General features: G+C 34.6%; 1 protein-coding gene across 3 annotated transcripts in view; it reads left to right on the top strand.

Annotated features, from left to right (window-relative positions):
- Nucleotides 1-25975, top strand: part of Ace (Acetylcholine esterase) — a 76186-nt gene that overhangs the window by 23344 nt on the left and 26867 nt on the right. For all 3 annotated transcript variants that reach the window (XR_011160817.1, XM_069053283.1, XM_069053284.1), the window contains exons 2-3: nt 21746-21888; nt 22578-22730. Coding sequence is in view for 2 of the 3 variants with exons in the window: in XM_069053283.1 (XP_068909384.1) it covers nt 21746-21888; nt 22578-22730 (296 nt within the window). In the remaining variant the exon portion in view is untranslated. The remainder of the gene's footprint in view (nt 1-21745; nt 21889-22577; nt 22731-25975) is intronic.

Below are 25975 nucleotides of genomic sequence, written 5' to 3'. Positions count from 1 at the left end.
CTTTTGCCATCGTCTAACTATTGTGTTTTAATCATTTTCTTGTAATACAAAAAATCACTAGAAACGGGACCCGAATTATCGTGGTACACAACTAACGAATGTTCAAATAAATTCAAATAAAATATTCAAATTGAAAACAATCATCAGATTTGAATGGCTCAATATTACGATTTCTGGGTCAGGCCCAATTTTTGCATAAAATGTTGTTAATAGAAAATCGAATTTCGCAACTTTTATCCGATATAAATTCTGTGGATTCTGACATTTACATTTGAAAAACTGAAATTCACGAATAACGTGAAAATCCTTTTTTGTAAGTCCTAATTTTAGTTACTTATTAGCTTTTCCCATCAGATAATCGTATGTAGATTTAATTGAGGACAAGCAGAGAGTATTATTTTTACACCTCGATAAATACCGAAAAATAATTCATAAGGTAATACATATATTTAAAAAAAATTGCTTGTTGGCTGCCAGCGTGTGGGCGTTGTGTGGGTTTGTGGACATAACGCAAATACGAATTTTCAGATTTAACTTTTTTCCGACACCATTGTTGCAACTCAAGCAAAAAGAGATTTAACCTTTTTATAAAAAAAAATATTCGATTAAAGGACAACGAAAATTAAATTTGTTAGCTCTGTTGACGTCGACATTTTAATTTTGGGTTTATTGATCTTGAAAATTTTCTTTCTATCTGATCACACTGGTTATTGCAGCTTTTATAGTTGCCTCTCAAGTTAGTTAAATTACCTATTTTCCTCACATATCTCATCTCATTTTCTTCAGCATTTTTATTCCACCAAATTTTGTTTCTCCTTCTTCAAATGGTTTACTACACAATATTTTCTCTCCTCAACACCAGTTTTTAGAAGTTTCTAATTTTCTATATTAGGATATTTTGATTATCCTCAAAATGACACTTTAAATCTTTACTTATCAATGAGATTTTCCTCTCAAAAATAAACAAACTTTAAATTGTATAATATTCGACAATTGCAACAAATCCATTCAAAAGTTCATAGGAAATTTATTTATTTATTTTTTTAATAGAAGGGGGAAGATTTAAAACTCGTTAAGTGTGACAAATTCAATATGCTTTTAATTATTCTTGCAATCAGAAAATTTCGAACCAACAGCTGTAGGTACTGTAATACTTTCCCATTGTCTGATTGAATGAAATTCTTTTTAACATTTTGAATATTTAAACTAGAGCGCTGCAACTCTAGCTACAAATTGCCTTCCCCATCGTCATTGTTTATTATTGATGCGTTTAATTACCAGTGATTCGCGCTTCGCAATGCTTTTGTCCATTTTGCTTTGTGTTTTAATTCCTTTATCCATTTTGTACACATTATAGGTCGACGGATTTTTCTAGTTTTTGACATAAACTTGTTATGTGATTAGATTACACCCCAAATTCCTCATGAATAACGAATCCACTTTATCCACGACTTTACAATATCATCTAGCCGAACACAATGCTCCTTGTTTGTACGTATCCAATTTTTCATCAAGTGTTGCCTCAAGCAAGTGCATAAAATATTATTCAATTTAACAGGTTTATTAATTTTTCGCAACAACGAGCACGTTCCATCAAACATCAAAGTTTATCAACCATCCCACTAATGGATTAAAAATGCAACTTGAAAAAGTTTCCGATAAATTTGCGCTCGCAAATATGTACACAGCCGCGCTAATGGTGGCGTTTTAGAGTCACCGGGTATAGCGCGTCTTGACCCTGATACGCCGAGCAATCGATCGTCGGATTGACATTTGCTGGGCCTTTATATGTCAATAAGAAATAAAGGGCTGTGAAAGAATTCAATATGAAGAGGGTAATTGATTTGTGAACAAAGTAGAACGGTATCGAACTGAGTCACAGTGGATGACTTAAACCGGTGTTTTTTTTCCTGGTCGGTGCTTCTAGGCAATTACTTGCGGGGTCAATTAATTACCCCCAATTCCACCGAAAGGATGGGGGTACTTAATTAGGACAGCAATTGAAAAAATACCTAATTTTAATTATGCGATGGAAGAGTGTGACTAATCAGGGTTGAGAATGGCCGCGGGCTTAGTGCACTTACCCAGCGATAATCCACCCCACGCCGCCGGCCAAGTTATTATAAACGACTTAACGCTACACCAACCACTTTTATTATTTCGGTGAGCACGTGATTAATGTCTTTGGAAAATTCTCACGGAATTCGTCAATTAGTGCGTTAAGGCAACGTCATATTTGTTCCATTCCGACCGTACGTCATGGAAATACAGTTGTTTGAGAACGACGACATAATGGATTACCAATTCGGATCTAGTCGAGTGACGATTACAATATCGCCAATAAATGCGGTTCAGTTGTACGGTTAAATGGCGGTATTGACGGAGTAATAATATTGTAATCATTGCGGTATGCATTAAATGAGGACAAATTAATGTGATAATATAGAAGGGAGAACGTGTAACGAACATTCACTGAACCAGGAAATTGCTTAATCGGAACACAAATACGGTTACCTGCTGAGATATCGCACCGGAGTTATCCCAGAATTCATAACAGGGTAATATTCCAACAGTGCATGCGAAACATCCTCAAATAGTGCTAATACTGATGCGATTTTCGATATCAAATATACATAAAAATGTCTCTTTGTAATTGCTTTGCAGGATCCATACGGGAGTCTGGCAAGGGCTGTGATTTGTGATTTGACATTTGACAGTTCACACTTATCACATTGCATCAGTCTTCATTGGTCATCATTTTCCAAAATGTTAATTAAGGTGTTCCGGGTTAGTTGAAGAAATAAAAAGTTGTTTTCAGGATTGCCTGGTGCAGGCCATCAGTTATTACATTTTAAAGAATGAAACAGCCGAAATTTATGGTCAGATATTTTGATTTTAATTATTTATTACAATGTTTTCACTTGAAATTACACACATGATCTTAAAGCCCCTTATTTTTAGGCAACCAAGTAATCACACCGATCTACGATTGCTGTAGTACGAGTATTGTTAGAATTATGTATTGTAGGCCGCAAATTTCACAGGCAAAAATTAATAACAATTACTATAATCTGTTTCAAAATCAAAAATCCACCACCTGTTCAATGATGTTGGTAGAAATAGAGAAATCCCCAGAATAAGTTTCATTTTTTTGGGTTGGCCCAAACTCCGCCAAAATTTGACATTGAACTGTTGAGTCTTTTTACGTAACACAAAATAATTACTATGTACAAAAACGTGGTAGCTACCATATCATAACTTTTGAGCGATATGATTAAATGAGAAGAAAAAAAACGATGAATTAGGATCTAAACGACTGTCAACAGTTTTCTTTCACAACCCCACTTTTTTCTGACACTTGCAAACACACTAAAAACAAAAGTTGGCGACGTTGTCGGTTGTATTTTCGAGGTAAAATGCAGTGTTGGTGGATTTTTGATTTTGAAACAGATTATATTTAGTAATTGTTATTTTTTAGTTTAGTTATTGTTTAGTAACCCTGTATTTACAGGGTTAGTCACGAGAGATTTTCGATGAAAATGTCATTATATGCAACCGAAACTACAATTTCTAATGGTTTCTAGCTTCCCAAATTTATAAAAAGTAATACTGAAATCAACGATTGCTGGCCCTTATTGTCTGTCATGTCAGTTTTCATATTTATATTAACTTTTGCTCATAACCTCAATAAAGAGAAGGTGTCATGAATAATCTTATTCGCCAAGCTACTTGGATTGCTAACTTATTTCGATTTAAACAAAATCAAGTTCTAGGGGTTTCTTGTATTTTGGGTTGCATATAACGAAATTTTCATCGGAAGTCTCTTGTGAATAACCCTGTATATTCTTCAGTTACATAATAGATTATTAAATACGGTGGAATATTTATAATACCAAGTTAAGAATTCGATAATTTATAAATAATGAATGTTACGTGCCATTTATTTATTTGATACAACTTCTTTGTATCGATCAGAAATATACGAATCAGAATATAAAAATGTTTGTAAAAAATCCTTTTTAAAATTGCTCTTGACGACACAATCTTGCTTATCACTTAATGTAACGTGTTCATAGAAAGTTCTAATTGAACAAGCATTAGAATTTGTCTTAGCTGTATTGTAATTACTCATTTTATTTAAATTAATGATTCATTTTACACTTGAGAATTGAAGTAGTGTTCATTATTAAACTGTAATTTAATGTAGTTAGTATCGGTTTGCATTTCTCTAATATATGTTATAATTTAAAGAGACAATACAATAAATTTTACCAAGAATTCAGAACAACTAGAAATTTGAAATTTTATTACTGTATTTGATAAGTTGACGTGATAAAATCTTGCTTCAGAAACTAAATAAAATAGACTTTTTATCGTGCAATTATTATTGTTGTTCATTATCCGAACAATCAAGTAAACAATTTAAACAAATTAAAATCTATTCATTTGCGGTCAATTAAAACATATAATTAAGGTGGAGAACAATCTATAACAGATCCTTAGATGTGGATATTTTTATTTCTTGTCGAGAAATTTTCTAAAATCAGCAGGTGTAAAACTAGTTTAAAATTTGTATTAATTTATTTTTTATCTCACTGTAATGTATTGAATGTTTAAGACAAATCCCCAGAGTTTTAAACAATACATTTCGTTGCCTTGAGCTAGAAACAATCACTTAGTGTAATATCTTATTAAAAATTTGTAGCAAAACTAGTTGCTTTTGGATTCCTACGAATTAAATTTTCTGGTAGTCTTTCAAAGTGTGAACGAAAGGTTAAAGGTTAGATATATTTTTGTCGACTCGATATCTGACACTCGCTAATTAACTGTTTAAAAATGTATGCTGGAGCTTTGTAACAAAAGACTTAATAGGTACTCAAAAAGTTGACACAACGTCTGAATGCAGTCCGTGAGATTTTTATTCCAACTTCGAGCAAACGATTTTCATTTCTGAAGTATGAATTATGCAGCGACTTGTCACAAATTGGAAAACAATTACACCAAAGATAAAGTTCTGAATTTTTCCACTGGCATCTGCGAGGAAAAAACACATCTTTTGTTGTTTAAACTGTGCCATAGAGCAACTGCTAAAATTGATTCCTTCCGGTGCTCGATCAAAGGAGATACACCTTATCTACTGCTCATTCGTGTAATAAAATCAAAAAGATGAACTCGTGAGCCAATTTAAAAATCTCTTACGCAGGATTAAAAGTCAACTTTTTGTTTGTCGAAACAAATTTAATAAACCGAAAGCAAACACGAGGCGTACCATTATAGATAGTAAGTTCGTGCCTCGGAAAATGTTTTTCCGATTCTAATTGTTTCTGTTCGAGTCGAAGTTTTAAAATGTGAGGCTCGACTTAAAGAAAATACCGGAAAAAGGAGACAAGAACTGAATTAGTATTTACAATGAAACTAAAGAGAAGCAATTAAAGGTTCGGTCCCAGTGCGACGACCGTGTCAGATCGCTTTACATCCAGAGACTTTAAAAGAGGCGTTTTCCAAAAATAACATTAAGTACACTCTGACGGACAATTATTCTGTTCCCGCGGGATAAAGAGCACCTAAAAGTGCAATTTTGCAATTTATTCCTCCTCCTCAAAAGTCAAATTGAAATTTCCAAAAAACTTCCGTTTCCTGTTTCCGCCCTGCAGGAGCAAAAACGACGCTAATATGCTTAGATGGCTCGACTTTTGACACAAGATACGTCGGAATCAATGTCGAGCCTGCTTCCTGTTACTATATCCGCCCTCTTAAATCATTCTGTATGCATACATATAAAATGTACGTACAACGTAAATATTTGTGACTTTGCAAGATTCGATAAAAACAAATTTTAGAATCATTACAAAATTGGTTGCGCTTGCTCGTCGCTTCTGTATTACCGCACAGTAAACACATTTAATCTAATGTGAGAGTAAATTAAATTGGTATCACCGCACCAGTAACTACCTAAAATGTTTCAATTATCGCATTCTGACGTCACATCCTTGCAAAATAAACAAGCGCAAATAGCGTCAAAGGCGGATGGAGGAAGACTTGACTTTGATTCTTGCGTGGCGGCCTGAATACCGTGCGCACTCGGGAAACAATAAAACGGTAATTTATTTATTGCGTTTTGTATCGTGGCAGGTATACAGCCGGGAATATAGCTTCAGATATCGCATTCGTTCGCTAAGTATATTTTAAACATATTCGTCGGACACGAAATCGATGCAAGGCCAATTTTAAACCGATTTCCTATCGGTAAAGATTTATGTACAAACTGGATATTGCTATTTTTGGGCATTTGAACCGATTTATAATTCACAATTTAATGAGATTTATAACTGGAAAAGATATTGAACGAGCCACAATTTTCTCTGAACAATGAAATTAATTGCACGAATATATTGCACACGCGATTACAACTTTTGTAACTGGGTCCAATTTGAACGGAATTTATTTCCGAAACATGACACAACAAAAGGAAACGAGCCTCAATAAAAAAAATATTTATGTGCATTAATCTCGGCTTAAGAAATCCTTCCAACTTCGGTAATATTTAATAACGGTAACGTGTCCCGTGACCTACCCCAACGGATTTTTCTTTAATCGGGCACTACTCGTGTTTTCAGATGGGGGATTTAGTTCAACACTCGAATAACTGACGACAAGTTTAATCCGTTTCAACGGTGTGAATATTTTACAGCTGGGGTAAATTGCTCGACGTTTTTTATGGAGGATTTCCGAATTTCCGCCGTAATGAGTCACTTTTAATATTGAAATCCATTAAATCAGGTACACACATTTTACGAGATTATGCCGAGAGTGGAAAAACTACTAAATGGAAAGTTAAATTTAGCTTCCGGCGTCAAAACTGAAAGCTAAAACTATTTACATGGTAGGGCGGTATATCCTATCACCTAGGACATCCTGACTGATCATTAGAAGATTATTTTAATTCAATCAATTAAAAAAAAATATATTTTGATTAATTTTTTTTTACATATTTTATAGGTACACAATTCGCATCCTTCTCGTTAACATCGCATTCCCCATTAAGAACTAAGTGAAAATTTGCAAATAAAAATGTTGGGGCTTTAACGGCAATTAAAATTGTAATACACAAAAAGGATGATTCCTGATTAAAAAATGTTATCCAAAAATCATTAATTTTTGACATTTTAAAATGTCAAATTGCCATTTATTGTGACTAACTAGTACTTGACCAGCATCTTTATTGGTCAACTTAATTGTGCTCTAGTTCTTGTAGCATTAAAGTTTTTTATGGCAGAACTATTGATGAAGAATATCCCCATCAATCTAAGGGCGCGAATTGTGGGACAACTGTATAAGGTCGTTGGAAATATTTATAACATAAATAATTCATCAGTTCAGGATTTATAAATACCTAATGAAGATAAAGTTCTACGTGGCATTTATTTTTCTGTGGAGGTAAAAAAAGGAATGAACGAAGCGAATGAACTTTTTTTATGTAGATGTGGTTCATATATCAAGTTCATTCAATAAATCCCACTAATAAAAATATCTACTAACTGTAGTTAATTGGTATATTATTTAAGACGCGTGTAATGACGACTCTACTCGGGAAGTGAAGTTTACGGCACAAGTCGTAGCTAGTGCGGTAATAGCCATTACATGCGAGTAGAATACGATACTCTTATCATTATTTATCGTTTTCACTATCAGAATTCATTACGACTTCTTTTAATAAAAACTGTACAGCCTGGTGAATTATGACATTTAAGACGATGCTGTGTCATAACAGTTTTCTAGTCTATATGATTATCTGCAGATGTAATTTTGCGATTAGTCACAACTCGTGGAGTACGGAGTCATTACTCACGGCAGTAAGTGTGAGTAGGATTATTTAACAAGGCAAGGCAAGCATACGGTGGATTTATTATTTAATAGGAGTATACTATTATTTAATAATTCACGAGCAGTAGGCGAGTAGTGGAATCGTCCGAGTGAATAATAGTTTAACAATACTGGATTTAGTGGAGTAAAAGATGTTAAGAATTAAGGGATTTTAATCCCCTTTATCCTCTTTAGATCATTGACAGAAGTTTGTTTTTAATTAATTAAAAGAATAAGAATTTTTTGATTTTGTTTGTTTCAGTTTTTAAAATTGTATTGTTTCATTATTCTTTATAGCTTTGATAAAATCCTTTTTGTTCTGATTTCTGCCTCCGCAACTTTATTTTCTCTACTTCTAAGATCGTACAATGGTTGTTTGGCAATTTTTCTAAATCAGTTTTATTATAAGCTCGAGGCAAGTGTATTAATGATGTGGGATCCATCACCTACGACCTATGACATATCAGAATGTTGAAGACGATAGTACACGCTACATATTTAACCTGAGGGCTCGGTAAACAACTTAGCATTAGTTTACTAATTTAGTACACAAATGGAGGCGGTTATTTTAGTGTAAAGACCGTTTAGTTCGATGGACTTATGCCTTGTGTACCACCTGAATTATGAAAATGTAAGGGTCATCCGCTAATTTCCGTCAGAATACTGAAAACGGAATAGTCTAAAAATAAGATTTTGCACCTAGACGGGTTGCCTAAAAAACAAACCCCCAAGCTGTAGATGCGAATATTTTAAAGTGCAAACTATGTAGAGTTAGCACGGCTTTGAGAATGTAAATTTCATTATACTTCAACAACTTTAAGCCGGCCGTATGAGTTTTAGTTTTATGTAACTCTGTTGATAAATAGTGTGCGGAAGCACTAATCTCGAGGGAATCACCGACTTCGGCCAACACTCATCTGTATGGTGGTCAGGTGTCTGGAAATGTTCTTTTGTCCAACTGACACAAAGCGGATTTGTCTCCAAAACTCTCGGCCATTAAAACGAATAAAAAATTCAATTCGAAAATGTCTCGGTAGAATCAAGATTGACACAAATAACGGAAAATTTGACAGTGTTGGGTTGTACCACTGTTATTGGAACTGGCCGTGTTTAATTATGTGGTAGAGAAAGTGATTTTTTTTTGGTAGTAAATAGTTTGTAAATCATAAACAATAAGTTAGTTAGAAGTTGTTGCTGTAGTTGTAAATTTCCATTTCTTGGCAATGAAAGCGATACCGTTTGGGCTACTAACTCACTTCATCCCTTATCCCTTATCATATTGCCATAATGTCAGAGAAAGTTTGAGGAGTTGCTATTTCGTGTCGAGATCAATACAGATGAAATGGGCGATGGAAAAACTGAGAAATTGTGTGTTTCATTAACGCATATGCCTAACGATAATTTATTTGTGCAGCACATACTGATAAAAACATCATTGCTAACTTTTTTGGACCGAATAAAATGTTTCATTTATTTTGTTTTGACATTTTGGATGCGTCACTTACTTAAAATTGCTGTAATCGTTCAATAACATCCGTGCTTGTTTAATTTATTTTTCGAATAAATTTAAAAATACTCGTAGAGCTGAAAATTCTCACTAGTTGTGTGTAACCTTTACGAAAAATTGCAACCGTGAAGGAAAAAATAACACCGAGTTTACAAAGTTTGAGCAAAAGTCGATTAAGGCTGATAAATTATAATATTAAAAACCTTTCGCAAGTCTATGTACTGCGTAGAGATTGATATATCAAAATAAACTGTGCTAGGCGAACGATGTAGTTTCTTTATACTCGTAGTTACATGTTTCAACATATTTCAGATTTTATCACAAACTCACTTGTCATTACAATATTACATTCGTGTGATCGAAAAAAATTATCGAGTAAGTCATGACCGTTATGGTTCAGTTGGCACCACTGGTTTAAATGTTGCTGTATTTGACAACTGTCAAATTTCTCTATTAATGGTTAGAGGAATAAATATGTTTTTTCACTAGATACTAGTCTTAGAAGGCGTCATTATTGAGTCTCGAATCGACCCCAGAAGTAGAATTTCTCTCTCTAGGTTAATAATTTTTTATTATTAACCAGTAGTCAATAATGAACAGCCGTCACCTAGCAACGAAAGATTTTCTTTGATTTTATTGGTCAACGTAGACAGACGATTTTCAATTTTCATAGCAACCGTTGAAAAATGAGAATTCGGATCGTCGCATTGGACAAACAAATTTAATTAATAATTATTATTAGAAAGGGTTTTACCGTATCTAGTAGTGAAAAAAATAATATATACACCACGCTAGAGAAGACAATTTTAAGCCTCGCTTCTTTATTCCCCTCAAAGCTTCGCTTCTCGGGGAATAAACTACCTCGGCTTAAAAAAATGTCTTCTCTACCTTGGCGTATAATTACTATTCTTTGACATTAGCAATATTTAGGTCATAGCTTACTCGATTTTCTTTTTTTCCATGGCACAGTACATATTTCAAATATGTACTGTTCAATCTAAAAATTGACTTACTCTTCGTGGAGATCATCATTTACTTTCTTATTTCCAAAAAGAAATTGAGTACCTTTCTTTCCAAAGCTTTTAGAGATGTTTTCAAATTTTTAATTTTCGTTATTCGTTTACTTGAGAAATGATGAGAAATCCATTTTGACTTTATTTTTAAATCTTGATAAGACTTAAGAATAAGGACATTTTGTAAATTATAAGTTTGGTTTCAATTTGAAAATTCCAAATCTTTTAATATTTCTTTCTTCTTTCCATTTTTTTTTTTGTAGTTACGCAAATATATTTGTTATTCCCATAACGCACAAAACCAGTTTTACTAATTTTCAAGACAATAACTACTTTCAAGTCTAGAAATTCTTATGTGAACATTTGCTTAGAACTTACTTTATGAAATTTCTCCGTGTAACTTCTTTTTCTCCTAATTCTTTCAACTGAAAACTTTGTACCAAAGACAAATTCTTTGTCAATTTTTTTGGAGAATGTTTGTTACTCTGGAATTAACTTTAGTATTAATCACGCGTTCTTTTTCTGAACTGTTACTACCATTTTATCTTTCCATTACTGCACTTTTTATTGTTTCGCTAATGCGGACCGACTAATGTCGTTTCTCTTTTTGCTTGAATTTTTTATTAGTTCTTCAGATCGTATTTTCAATCCGTGCCACCAAAAAAATTGAAGCTTGTGTTATTTTCAGTTTCGGTCTTGATTTAAAAATAATCCTTCGTTAAAAAAGTCTGATTCATCGATTCTATTTGCGAAAGCAAATTAAAAAATAAATAAAATTAATTGAAAACTCTTAATGGAATTGTTATTGGTGCGTCCATGTCAGTCCGGCATTAAAGAGTTTGTCAGGTGGATTCTTCTTCGACTTGACGTTTTAGATTCCTCTCAAAAGCAAACAGTCAAGTTTTCTTCGTTTGCTCGTCACCTTCGCATTTCATATTCAGATTAGCGCACCGGTCCTGATTAAAAACGGGCAAATCTCTCGCAGGCCGCCTTTTGTGTTTTACTTCGGCAAGTCATCCTAGGACATAATTAATCTTCTGCGAACAAGGATCATTAGTCGCGCTAGTCTCGACGTTCGAGAATATCGGAAGGAGAAGAGGCGAGATAACCGGAAGAATCGCCGCCCCATTAATCCGTCGTACCCATCCCGGACGGCGAGGAGCGCCTTGTTTACCTTCTCCGAGGAGGGTGGTGTTGCACCGGGCGCGCATAGCAACAGCGTCGAGTGCAGCCGGCTAATGATGGGGTTGATACTACGGAGCGTACTACGACGCCTACGCGACGGCGACGGCGTAGTAGGAAGGAGTCGGCGGACGAGCAGACCGGGTATCCTCTCCTGTTGTCGCTGGGTGTGAGGCCAAGGTCGCTCGTGTCCAGGGGCCGTCAAGGACGCAGGTGACTGGGCTTCGTTCGTGTCGTTCAGATTTCAGAACCTTCAAAGGATGTTACACCTTGATATCGATTCGATCGCCGCTAATGTAGGCAGCCAGACATTACCGGGTGCTCGCTAAAACAACATTTCAACCGCCAAGCACCAGCCCGGACGGGTCCCGCTCCTGGGGTGGTGTATTATTTACGGAGACCCGTCCGCAACTGAAATTTATTAACGGACACCGGTAATAGGGATTTCGTAATTATCAAGTGGAAAAGATCACGATGTCTTATTTACCCCGGACTTTTCGTTAATGTCCTGCCGCCGGGCTAGCAATTAGCTTTGAATAAATAATGCCAAATGGTTATCTCACTTAACATTTGACTGTTAAATGGATACATTTTTAAACGCGTCGCTGGATTTGGAAATGACTATCATATGTCCTGAACGAAACGAACGAAATTTTATTATTTACTGACAAATTAATAATTTCTGATTTTAGTTATTTCAATTAATTACATAATCTATGGGCCAGTTTATAGAAAGAGAATTAAATATTTAATTCGAATTAAATTTTAATGCGCGATTAACCCATAAATCCGAGAATTCGATTGGTTCAATCTGATCACGTGTTCAGTTAATCTCGCATTTGATCATGATTAACTTAATTTCGCTTCTGTAAACTGGCCCTATATCTATTGTAAATTTAAAAATGAATAGAAAAATCATTCAATTTTTTTAGTTAACTCAACAAAAAGTTGTCATTTTGTGTTTTAATAAAATTTAAAAAACATTGAAAAACTAAGAATTTTCTCATTCGTGATAACACATTCTAATAGGAAAAGACATTATACAAAACTAATTAAATGGAATAAAAAAAACAAATTAAAAAAATGTTTAAACCATTTTTCTCGATAGATTTTCATTTATAAATAATCATTTTTTCAAGGTTTTGCTAATGTGTCACTGTGCCGTTGTGGATTATCTTGTATAAATTATAATACAATACACATAATATTGTATCGGGCCTTCAAATAAATATATATTTAGAGTAGGCGTGGGCGACATTGTAATTCTGTTAACAGTGTAAAGTAATTTTTGTAGGTAACCAATTATTCTCTGGAGTTACACAGGTTACATAGTAAGCTTTTTCCCAATTTCATATTGTCATATTCCGTGGAGGGGAATAGGGAGAATGCACTACAAAAATTAAAAATTTTATTTCGTTAAAATGTCAGACGTTTCTTGTGTCATTTTCTACGCTGGAAAAATGTTGCAAACAAATGAATTTCCATAGGTTGCTCTAAATATAAATTTATTTGAAGGCCCTATATTTTCATTAAGAACAATTTTTTTTTCTACGAAATCCCATTGAAAAAAAAGGAGTTTAAATAATACATTTCCGTTTCTGCGTAGGGATGTCATCGTCATATTTTTTAAATAAGTAGTGATGTTTTTGCATTTTATTGTTTACTATATTTACTGAATGTACGTAAAATGTATTGGGATATTCTACAATAAATTACTAAATTCAAAGTTTTTTAAAACAGATATTTTTTTTTAGAACCTTCACTTTCATTGTTTCTTTCTATGTAATACGAGTAAATTAAGAATGTTGTTCTGCTATGCTCACTTAACAGAAAGTGGATGGTGGTTTTGTTGGAATTGGGTCTAAATGAGAAACAGCATATTAAAAGATGCCATACTTCCAGTACAACAAAAAACATATTCTTAACTGTCTCTTGTTCTGTACTACATACCCAATTAATTAAGACTTATTTTTATATGTAGTAACCTTACACATATTAACGTAAATTCACTATTAATTATGTCTGAATTCTACCAGGTTACGTCTTTGTTGCTCCTCCATGATATAACAAGGGCAGAATAGATTTGTCAATACATGTTAACATTTTAATATACCGGGTTGTCACTTATTATTTTATTATCTATCGTTAAACATAGCAATGCGGAACGAACAATCGGGACGCGTCCAGAAGAGTCCCGAAGCATCATTTTCGCGAATGATAATATTGTCACCGGTCTCATTAACGATCGCGAAGCGCTGAGGCTTACCTGGAATGTTTGAAACAGGGCCGGCATCTACATAAAAAGGAGACGATCGCCACAGTCCGTCAGTTTTGGACTGAGCGATAACGAATTATTGAAGTGCGAACACGGCGATTAACAAACGTTAGTGCAAGACTGCTAATTAGTTTAGTTTCCTGTAGTGTAAATTTAATGTTCATTTAGTGTAGGTACATAATTAATCAGTAATAAATTTGTTGTTATTGTTTGGTACAAGTTTCTTTAAAGCGTCGAACCCACACTTTTAACAATATCGTCCTGAAATAAACCAACAAAATACCTAGAATTACATTTTCCTCATCTCTTTTTTTTTTGGATTTTTACCACCGAATGAAACGATGAAGGCACTACCCTTTTTGCGCTGACAATGTAAGGCAGGACCACCAGGTGTGTTGCGTTCGTTTTATTAGTTAATGGTAGGAGCAAAGAAGGGTGAATTAAACGCAGTGGTTTAATTAAAATTGTAATTATCAGCATGGATTTTTCACTCGATAGCGCAACTTTATGCATTGATCAACTTAAAAATGGTCATGCGATGCCCAATGCTAATTAATTACTAAGTAAACCCAACAGCACTTCTAGAACTCGGTAAAAACTCCGTGTTTTAATATGAATAAAAAATAAGAGTTGCTGACACAAGAATTTTGATTAAACATTTTGGTGTTTGGTTTTCTATTACATATTTATTTTTTTATTAAATTTAGTTCTGTTGAATAACTTGTGGTCTTAAAATAAATAATGTATTAAAATTTTTCTGTATGGACATCAATTTGAAAATGCGGAAATTATGTCACCATTATCCCATTAAAATGAAAATCAATCAATACAAATAAATTGAATGGATTCTAGTGAAAAACGTTAAAAGTGGAGGAAAAACAATTTGAGGATAGGTTTGTAATAAAATATTTTTGTAGTTATGCTGTATAGCACCATGCAGTGCTTTTATAAAATAATTGTCGATATTTAAACGCACTTTGGTTGAGTTAAGCCGTTTTATTTATACGAGCTGAGGTGCGGAGAAGTCACAAACAGAATAAAACTATAAGAGATTGTCGAGGCCGTAAGTGCATAAAGCTTTTAAGAAACTCTGGCAAACGACGAAAAAAGACATCTGTCTTGTCGGGAAGCAGATTTGGAAGTCTTGACCGTGGAGAAAATACTTATCTTTCGATCGTTCCGTATTCATCCCAAGTTCCATAATAAAACGCCCTCCTAATACTGATTTACCATAAAGAGGTTATAAATTTATTGGGCCGCTCGTTTTAACATTAACTACCCAACCTGCTAATATATCTGAGCGGAATTCTTTCGAGATTTTCCGCGATAACGCGGCGAAATTTTAAAGCGGCATTAATCACGACCGGAAAGAAAAGTTAAAAAGCTTTCACTTTCCGCTGGAAACTGGCCGTCGTAAACAAGAGCTCTGACGAAAACTCGCAGGTTTTTCCAACGTGTAATAATCATCATCGGAGGATGTGTTGTGGATGAATTGATTGTATCAGCACCGTCGCAGAAACTAACACCGGAAGCGAAATCGATGCCTCCTGTAATTGACACATAAGATGGAACGGCTGAAAAGTTTAAATCTCTTTAAGAACCACCTTGAAGGCGGCGAAAATACGAAGCAAATAAAAACCCTTTTTTACGCGATCAAATCGGCGATTAATTGGCTTTTGCCCGTGGAATGTTCTCCACCGCCAGAGCTTTCTGCATTCTATTTTCACTTTCTTCCCGTGTTGTTATCCTGGACATTTATTTAAAAAGGATTTTATTGCGCTTTTATTTACAGACACCGACCCACATGGATGTGAGTTTCCTGTATTTGACCTGATACTTTTTTACGTCTTTCGCCGGAAGTAATGAGTTTCCGTGTCTCCTGCAAGCAAATCCTGACAACCACTTTCATACAATGCGAATTACGAGAATGAGACATCGTTATTACCACAAAATTCGTGTTCTTGTAGAGATTTTTTACGGAGGATCCGAAATCGAGTAGGTGGAAAGAACATTCAGAAATCAGGCAAAATTTCATTAAACATTATTACTCGCCGTTTATCACAAGGAAATTGTCTTTATTTTATCATTATGGCGTCCCTTAAGCTCGACCAAGGAGCGTTTATTTGCTTTTAATCTCCGTCGGGAACATTTTCCGATCTGCGTCGTATTTTCATTACGCCTTTGTTACTTTTTAAAACAAACATCCAGCCTTTTACAAACCTAATTAGTCGATTTAATTCCGATATGTTGGTGTAATCTCATTCCACAAAGCATTGTCTGGCGGAAGCTAACTGCATTAAGCCGCCTTCACGTTTTTGGTTGATTGTTCACGGAGAAAATAAAAGTTACTGCTGTTTTTACCACTAACATTTGCACTTAAAATGTGAATTTTACGCGCTAAAATTATACGATTACGACTTGTAAAGTGTCGGGAATAAAAACAGAAAATGACTTATGCTAAATGTATTGTTTGTTTTTTCTGACTTTTCTCTATTACCGCTTTACTTCATATCGATTAAAACTAAACATGTGCGCATGAAATAATAAAAGGGGTCGGCAGATAGATCCTCTGGGAACATCCTGATTTAGCAACTCGTCTGACCGCAACTCATGCTTTATGGTGTCGAACCCCTTTGTGAGGTCATGACAGACTCTTACATTTTCTTGTTTACGGCCCAAATGTCTTTTACTTATTAATAAGGGCAGACAAATTAAATATGCCCTCAAATGCCGGTAATATGTAAGTCGTAAATCACATTTTCATTATTCAAAACTAAATTTTCCAGGCTTAAATATTTCTCTGTGCCCATTCTTTTCCAGAGCTTATGTCAAGTTCAGGTTAGAGTTTTATTTTTTTCTTGAAACTTCAATATTCAACTCTGGTATACGAAACCCATTAATAATTCAGTACACTTTTTTTTTGTAATTTTCCTTATTAAATAAAGCTATAAACTTGAAAGAAAACTAATTTTAGGCTAGATTTTGAATTTCTGATTTTACACTCTCTGTAAAAACGTAAACGTAAAAACTCCCAACATTCATTCATGAAGTTACCGGATAAAATATTAATTTTTTGTTTGTATTTTGAATGGAACCCACTTTTGCGTTTATAATACCAAAAATTGCTTTAATTTGCCACAGTGGAATTTATATTGTCACATTTATAATGAGGCTGTAAACAATGGGGTTCAAGATCCTTTCGTTAATAAATTATACCATTTTGTCATAAATCATTTGATTGGTTTGTCTTGCAATACAAAAACGCAATTATTTAACAAAATAATTCAAAGCGTGTAATTTTTATTGCTGAATTGAAGTAATTGAGAAAAAAGAAAAAGATACTGGGCATTTCGAGCAAAAACTAAAAGGCTTTTACTAGAAAAAAATGGTATTCATCATCATCAACTATTTTTGACATGCATTTCAGGGACACCTGTGTACAATTAAATAAATTTGTGAAAAAGTAGAGAATGATAGTAGAGTAATGATGTTCAAGAAAATTAAAATATCCTGCTTTGCGACATTAAAATTAATTAGTTGCGGACAACGTTCTTAGAGCGAGTAAATAAAAATAAATGATACATTGCTAACTAACGCAGTAGTTCATCAGTTATTCTGAATTCTGACTGCAAGTAACTGACTTGTTAATAAATATTTAACGAATAATGAATAAATGTTAACAGAATGTTCATTAATTTGTCCGAACAGATCTATTTGGTGCACAGGAATGAGGTCCATTCAACAGTTGGTAATGTACGCGATCTGTTCAATAAGTTCTGGAAATATTTTAAATAATTTTTTGTGCTTCCGTGCAACACACTTTATCTTATCTCCTTCAAAATAATTCGCTGTCAACTCCCTTGCTATTAATTTCAATCGTCTGAAACGTTCGTTGCTTCAATTAAGAAGTCTACCGTGCTCAAATCAGGCGAATAAGATGGCTTGCGAAGCTACACTCACGTAAACTGGTTTATTGTAACGATGGAGAAATCAGAAATTGTTTCTCCAGATTGGGCCATTTTCACCTGATATTTTCGCCGAGAAGTTCCAGCACTTCGATATAACGACCGTTTGTCCCTCAGGTAACAATTCATGATGCACAAAATCCTCGATATAAAAAAAGGTGTTCATCCGTTGATTGCAGACCGTACTTAAATCTTTTAAGCCATTCGTAACAATACGTACTGATCAAATTTAACAAAATAGCAAAACACAAGTTCGCACAGTAGTTTCAGGACAGTGTGATGACAAGATGAATAGAAAATTAGGTACATGTACTAAATTACCTTGCTAAAATATCCAGATCTTGTTTTAGTCCTTTATGGAAGAATTAAAGCATCCAGTATAATAAATTACGTCCAAATGTTGTCTTTAACTTTGTAAGTGTTTGTAAGGTTAGAAAGATAAACGTCAAATATGTCACCTGCATTTGTGCGAAAAGGGGTGACCAAAATTCGGCGATAGTGCGCGTTTGTTTCATACGCGTCTACGTTTTTGCATCTGCAGCCACGTTTTACACAGTTTTTTCTTTTTTCTTGCAAACCAGACGTCTTTCAAGGACGAGTTTCTCCTTACAGCATTTTTAATTGACGATCAATTTTTTGATATAAATCTTAAGTGATTCAACGTTTTAAAAAGGCTTGTAAAAATTACGTTTTTAAGACTTGGGTTATTGCATTAATGGCATTTTACTCTTCACCGCCTAAAATATCTGCATTTTAAATTTGACAAAAATCCGTTGGAAAATAACCGAGATATTAAGCTCGAAAGTCTTGGCTGGGGCACCTGTATAAAAATGTTGTCCCTAAACTGATATTGCATTGCATTCTTGCGCTATTTGCGTCGCAGAGTTTATGAAACAGGCCACGTACATGCAAAATCTAGATTTTGCCAGTTGTTGGGCTTTTAATAAGATAAATGTTTGAAAAAATGAAATCATGGATAAACCTAGCATTTTCAGGGTTTGTGTCATTAATAATTAAAGTTCCAGCTATAACCGTGAGTTATAATGATGAGTTATAACGATAATGAGTTATAATGGTGATGCCTCCGAGTCATGCCATTTCCGGCAGGAATGGCGAGCAGGCTTGCTTAAAGGACGAATTCGAGCAAAAACGTAAAAACACTTAGACCCCCTTTAGACAATCGTAAAAGATAAGTAATCGCCCGTTGTCGTAAAACATAATCCAGTTTAGCAACATTTTGTGCATTGGTTTGTATTTTTATGGCCACGTAATGTGTAACAAAATTTACTTTCGGGTCTAATTGTAAAGCGGGTTTCCGATTGCCTGTCGCCTTGCGCATTACTTCAATTAGGTTTTATGTGCCGGACTAAACGTGAGCAGAAAAATAATATACAAAAGGCGGATGTACCGCTTCCACGGTCTTCCAACGTGACTAGTTCAGCAGAGGCCGTTAACTCGGAACTCGGCAGAACACAATAACTGCGCGCTGAAAGACATAAACCTGGACAATTTTGATAAATGCTTTGGTAAGATGAAGCGTCGACGTGGCGACAGGAATTCCAGGGGTGCGAAATTTGCAAGTCCGGCAGACGGATGCATCGCGGCGTCAGTGTGGAGGCGGCTTAACGTAGCGTGCGCCCAAACGACTAGTAATTAACCTCAACTTATCGTTACAAATTAAAATCTAAACTTCTGTGCTGAGTTGACAGTTGCATGCCTGAAATTCTTTTCGGTATGGCGTGCTTACCCTTAACACTTTCAGGACTCAACTTCATTTCCATTGCGGACACGTATAAAATTACTGAAATAGAACGACAAACTTTCGACGAAGCAATTACCAGCGTGGTCTTGTGATAGCCCACCGACATTCAAAAATGGAAATAACTTTGAGCGGCAAATATTTTTTTAATGAACGGAAGTAGGCGAAGGTCTCACCCAATTATCGGTATCTGATTCCGCCCTTCGAAACGAAAGAGAGAAACAATAGCCTTTGGGATAAACACGAACTCATTGTCTGTTGGTGTTTATGTATTATTTATGACCCTTTAGATAAACTCTGCTTGAATGTAATATCAAGACGGGAATTTATGCGTGTGGTGTTTATTTTAGTACACAATGTGGTCAAGAGTACGTGTTCCAACGCGCAGGATTTTGCCCTCGATTAACATCTGGACCTACACCCTTATAAAAAAATTAAACGCAACTTCCTAAGGGAGGATACGTTCGTAAGACCGTAATAATAATATAACAGTGATCAGAAATTATTAAACGCAAAGTCCTTAAAGCCTTCGTTCAGTTTTTTTCGTTCTTGACTATTATTACAGAAATAAACTTAATCACGGAAATGTTCACTGAATCGACAAGTCAATCGAAACATTCGAAACATAATATAAAGTAACACGTTAAAGTAGTTGACATTTCGTCCGTGTATTTCTTCGTTTTATTCGCACATCCCTTACAAAGGACCATCTGCTACACCGCTCAAACAACAGCGAATACACCTCTTTCCAAAATTTCCTACATTTTAGTAGCAGTTCTATTTCCTGGTTTTTCATCAGCTCTTCTCCAAGCAACCAAAAGCCAAAAACAGTTTTAAAAAAATCCAATTTTGCATAATCGAAAGTAGTGATTTTTGGGTGTAAGGTTGGTAGCAGTAAATTTGAGTGTTAGCCGTCAATATCAGATAATCTCTCTCTTCTTCTCTTTTATCTATATCTACATCAAAAAAAAATAAACGCAAAGTTTGAAAAACACAATTGCTTTGTTAGCTTTGATTGGAGAAAAGAATCAGCCTCCAGTTCTTGTTCTATCTAGCGGTGCATGGCAAAAAAACACATGAAAAGTATAATTTACAGCCAATTTTGTTTGCAATAAGCAAAAAACTGGGCAATATGTAAACAGTAAACACCAACACAAGGTCCGATTCAATATGTGGGTTGTAGAATGCACTATGAGCTACTCTCTGCACTAAAAATTATGCAATTACAATTAATGTGATTTTTTACATGCTCGGTGGCAATCTTGATTTTATCCCGTTCAACAACTGGAAACAAAAAAGAGTGTAGGTTGAACAGCCACCCTTTATAACGCACCTAAGCAAAAAAAAGTGATTTTAAAAATCTCATTTCTTCAACAAATGGTACGGTCGATGGACAAATAAAACTGGGACACTTAAAATTTAAGCGATGTAAATCAGACTATTGAATTGTCAATATATTTGACAGTGTCTATATAATATGTCATACCAAAGTTAACCTATTTGTGATAAAGCCGTAATTAAAAGATGAAAATTTGTAAATTTTGAATTTATGTGATTGTCATTTTTGTCCCAGTTTTATTTGTCCATCGACTATACATGCTCTAACCTAGTGACCTATTTTTTTGTCTTCAACGATGACGAAAATTATAGACCGAGAGTATAATCCTAAACACGTAAAGAACCAACACTGGTTGAAAGACATTTACTTAAAATGTTCAGTATACTTTACTTCACAGATTTACATAAAATTTCCCCAGGGCTTTCTAATTTTTCTTACCACTTGATTCATTAGTGTAGTCACAGTTTACACATTTTTTTAACTAACTAAAATACCAAATGTATATCTTTCAGTGAAATCTTTGTTACTATTTTTAATTTAAGATTTGTTCTCTCACCTTCTTTTCACATAATTTTTTAGGATTATTCATTCTAATTTTATTAACACTCAAATATTTTCCCTTCTCAATTTTTTCTCTGAGATAAGTAATTTGCTACATTGTTAAGTTAATTAAAAGTGACTCTATTTTTTTTTCCTAATACTTGTTTCACTTCTTCCACAAATCTTTTATTACACGTCACAAGTTTATCTTGCCATCTAGGAGTTATTACTAATAAATTTATGACAAAAAAAATTACTATATTAGATTTTACAATGCTATATAAGATATTCTTTTGTTTCAGGCACTTACTTCTTACTTTACGATTTTATCGACTTCTTCGAAAAGGACGGCCCCAGCTTCCTTCAACGAGACAAATATCACGACATTATCGATACGATATTCAAAAATATGAGTCGCCTAGAACGTGATGCTATCGTGTTTCAGGTGAGATGTTCGTTAACAAAGTTAAAGAATTTAATTTAGAATCTAGTCCAAATTTTGCGTAACTCCAAAAATAAAAGGTACTCGTGCAAAAATTTTGGTACCATCAGTATCTACGAATGCTATCCTGTTGCTTTTGGATAACGTGAATGTGAAACAGACATGAATCTTTGAATTTTTACTTTGCTCTGTGCTTTACTCCTAAGAAACTAACAGTGCTACTCTACTCCCTCTTCTGAAGGACTAAAATAATACTTTACAAAAAAGTCACAAATTTTAAGTTTGGATAGTGATCTCTAAACAATTAAAATAGAAGTAATTCTTCTGCTTTGAACAATACACGATATGACAAGATAATTCTTATTAAATGCTTATTCCAGAGAAGTAAATACCAAACAAAATAATAGATATTTTCAATAATAATAATTTGAGGAATCTCGGATCTGTTGAAGGACTACAACAAGTAATTACTATACTATTTTCCAGATATAGGAACATGTCTCGTAGGTGCTTTTGTTACCTTAATTTAATCTGGACGTTCAGATTGTAAGAGAATCTCTACGGTGCAATAGACAAGCTGAAATGAAATATTTTGTTGAATTTCCTTTATTGTTTGGAGCAAAAAACGTATCCACTTCGTAGATGTAGAAACTGAATGTGTTCGAAGAGCTGACGCATATTTTTTTTTGCAGTACACGGATTGGGAACACGTCAATGACGGATACTTAAACCAGAAAATGGTTGGTGATGTCGTCGGTGATTATTTTTTTATTTGTCCCACTAACGACTTCGCCGAGCTGGCAGCAGAACGCGGGATGAAAGTGTACTACTATTTTTTCACACACGTGAGTATACTAAAAATGTCTTGCAAAACTAGAAACCTTCTTTGGCCTGTTTCAAAGAGCCCACTTTACCCCCACGAGAACACATCACATTTCATTTTTAACTCGAACAATGCGAACCGTTCGTGCGGCCGTGTTGTTTTTAAACAAATCAATTTCTGGATTGTTCGGTGGAATAGTTCAATTTTGTAAAGGAATACTACAATGCTGAATTCTAAATTATTCAATGGAGCCACGGTTATGGCCGGAGTTAATTAAATCCAACCCGACCATCCGAACATTAACAACAACGAGACCGAAACTTCTTCGCAGTTGAAAATCTAATCATTAATAAAAAATTATGGTAACTCCACATTTACTCAGAAGTCCGACCAGAGTTCGAATCCCTCGGTTCGGATTTGACGCAACGAACCCAATTAAATCATCATTTCGACCTCGTCGTCTTTAATGTTCGCAGTTTCTATCGCCCAAAAAAAAACATATAAAATTGTACCGTTTAGATATTCTACAGAAATTACGTTACAATCAGTTCATAAATTATCACCAACTATTAACTTCCACAAAGCCATGGTATGTTCACCACTGTGGAGAATAAATGTTGATTCGTAGATTAATTCAGACTTAAAAATGTATAACATGCCAAATTTTTCTTTTGATTCCTTAGTAGCATTTTATTACACAAATTAACTTTCAAGCTTTATTAAACAACATTAACACCATATAAAAAATATTACATATATCCTTAACATTTTTAGAACCAGTAAAGTCATTAAGAAAGACTTAAGAAGGAGCAGATGTCCTTCATATTTTTTAGTTGTTATTTCCTTAAGATTTAACTCTGCCATATTTGTTTAATTCATGAGCGGCCAGAACAAATCGCTGCCATTCTGTATGCACGAATGTGAATCTAACTGTATGGTACACCATCTACAATATTAGTTCACAGATTACAACTTGCAAACTCTGCATGCATTTTCGTAGAGTAGGTGGAAAGGACGTTGTAATAACTAATAAGTGATCCTGACAGGTCATATTATCTTGACAGTAGAGACTCCCCGATGCACCCGCGGCGAAACGACGAACTACTCGAACTGACTGACAAGGTTACTTCGGCACTTTTCAATTCATAACAGTCTTGTTTTAACTGAGTTCAATTCCAACGTTCAAATAAATGTGGGAATGACAAGACATTTTTCTTAAAATTTGAGGTTATGTTACAGACGTTTATGTCAAAATGAAATCTAATCTAAACTAACTTTTAGTTGCAAAAGCGAGATGTTTTTTGTAATGAAGAATTGAAATTGAACGTTGGTTGCTCTTTAAAGCGAGTTGAAAGAAAGACCGTAATCTGAATGCAGGGAAAGTTTGAAAAGGGAAACGTTATGTGTAGGTTAATTATTCATCTCACAATCAAAGCTGTAGTGTTGAAAGGGAACAATTACTTTTTCAGAATAATTGCGTAGAAGTTTTGTGTTTTTCCTCCGTGGAATTATGCCTCCTGTTCTGTCATTTCATTATCAGAGCCCCAGTGTTCCATTGAATGGTGAGCCGTGATAGCGCTCGGCAAACGGGCCTTTCTTATGCAAAGTGGCCTTAAACCGCTCTTATTAAATAATGCATGGATCGTTGAAAAAGTCTAGACGTTTTGTTATGAACTCGCAAAGTGCTATATAGCACGCAATTTTTCCACGGGTGGCACCGAGCCAAAGTAAAGAACGGCACGCTTAAGATGATAACGGTGTCTATCCGAGAGGGCCTCCTCGGCTTATATTTCATCATTATGACGTTTAGCGAGTGCCCGAGGCTGGTTTTTACAGCCCGCGGATCCACTCGTAGTCAAAATGCCCGAGTTATCCTCCCTTCGCCACCGTGAATGCTGATCTCTCTATTGTGGGGGCGGCGTGACGACGCGACGGATGGTTCTCCTCGTGGCGCTCGTCTTCGCCGCCCTTGTCGCCTATGCAAATAATCGTTAAAGCCCGGATACCGTACGCAAATAACGCCGCCATCCATCTAAATCGAAAGAATTGCCTTCCTAATAATAATTGACGCCGTCATCGTCGACAACATTAAACGTACGCGCTAGAATGTTTTTCGAAAATTCGCGATGGTTGAATAATTTCTGTTTAAATTGCATCTTGACACGGACATTCCTTTCGGTTTAAATTCTTCGAGTCGACGGCTTTTTCTCTTTTTTACTGGTCGGGGTATAATGTAACAAGCAAGTTTGGCTCCCGAGTGACATTTCTTCAAGTTTATTTACTGCCCCAACTGCAAAGCGCATTATTATTCCATTGCCACTGTTTCTTTCAGGGCAATAATACATTCCGCTTATTATTACAGTGGTACTACAAATGTTGACTGCTTATTGCGTGTTACACTGAAAAACGTTAATTTTGTCGTTCTGGCATAAGATTATGAATAGAGATTGTCTCATTTCGTGTTTGAAACGTGTTTACTTATTACAGTATTTACTACCATTTAGTATGTTATCATGTGACGAGACAATTTTATTTTTCGAATCGCGGTATGTATTCAAAAGTTTAATGATTATTAATACCAAATTGATGCACACACTGAACGGGAAAATGGGGAAAAAAGAGTACACTTTACTTAATTAACGTCCGATAGCGTCATATGAACATTTCCAGAATTCTTTGTTACTTTTTTAATTATTTTTCAAAAACATTTTTTTCCGTAAAAATGTGCGAGAAGTTTATATTTTTTGTCGTATCAATTTTTCTGCTATTTTTTGTAGCATAACGCGAAAGAGAATGCTCTTTGTCCTTTTACTCGTTTTTTCCATTTATTTTTACGTTTTTTTTTTTAGATTTTTGCATATTTTCAGAAATTATGCTTATCATTTTTGGTTAATTTTCGTGTTTTGAGAAATATTTCTATAATATGGCTGTTTTTTCCAATTTGCACTAGTTAAAAAAAATTGTCTTTTTTTATATCATCTTTGGTGCAGTTGCTTGTAAAACCTTTGAAATTTTTTTACCTGATCCGAATTTTTTTTTACTAACTTCTACTTCCATGTTTCTTATGGAAATGAAAGTATAGGGTTGAAGAATCGTGTCCAAGATAAAATCAAATTCTGATTGTTCTTTGCTCAAAACGCAAACGAAAAGTAGTTTTTCGCATGGCGGTTGTAAGTACGTCTGTGTGTCTGTCTGTGGAATTTTTCGATAATTTCCACACAAAAGCGCCAATGCGAACTTTATTAATTGTACAAAATATTTATCTCG

This window comes from Tenebrio molitor, chromosome 7 (genome assembly GCF_963966145.1).
Source record: "Tenebrio molitor chromosome 7, icTenMoli1.1, whole genome shotgun sequence".
Classification (NCBI taxonomy): domain Eukaryota; kingdom Metazoa; phylum Arthropoda; class Insecta; order Coleoptera; family Tenebrionidae; genus Tenebrio; species Tenebrio molitor.
The sequence above is the reverse complement of the archived record's forward strand: the minus strand, read 5'-3'. Positions and strand labels throughout refer to the sequence as shown.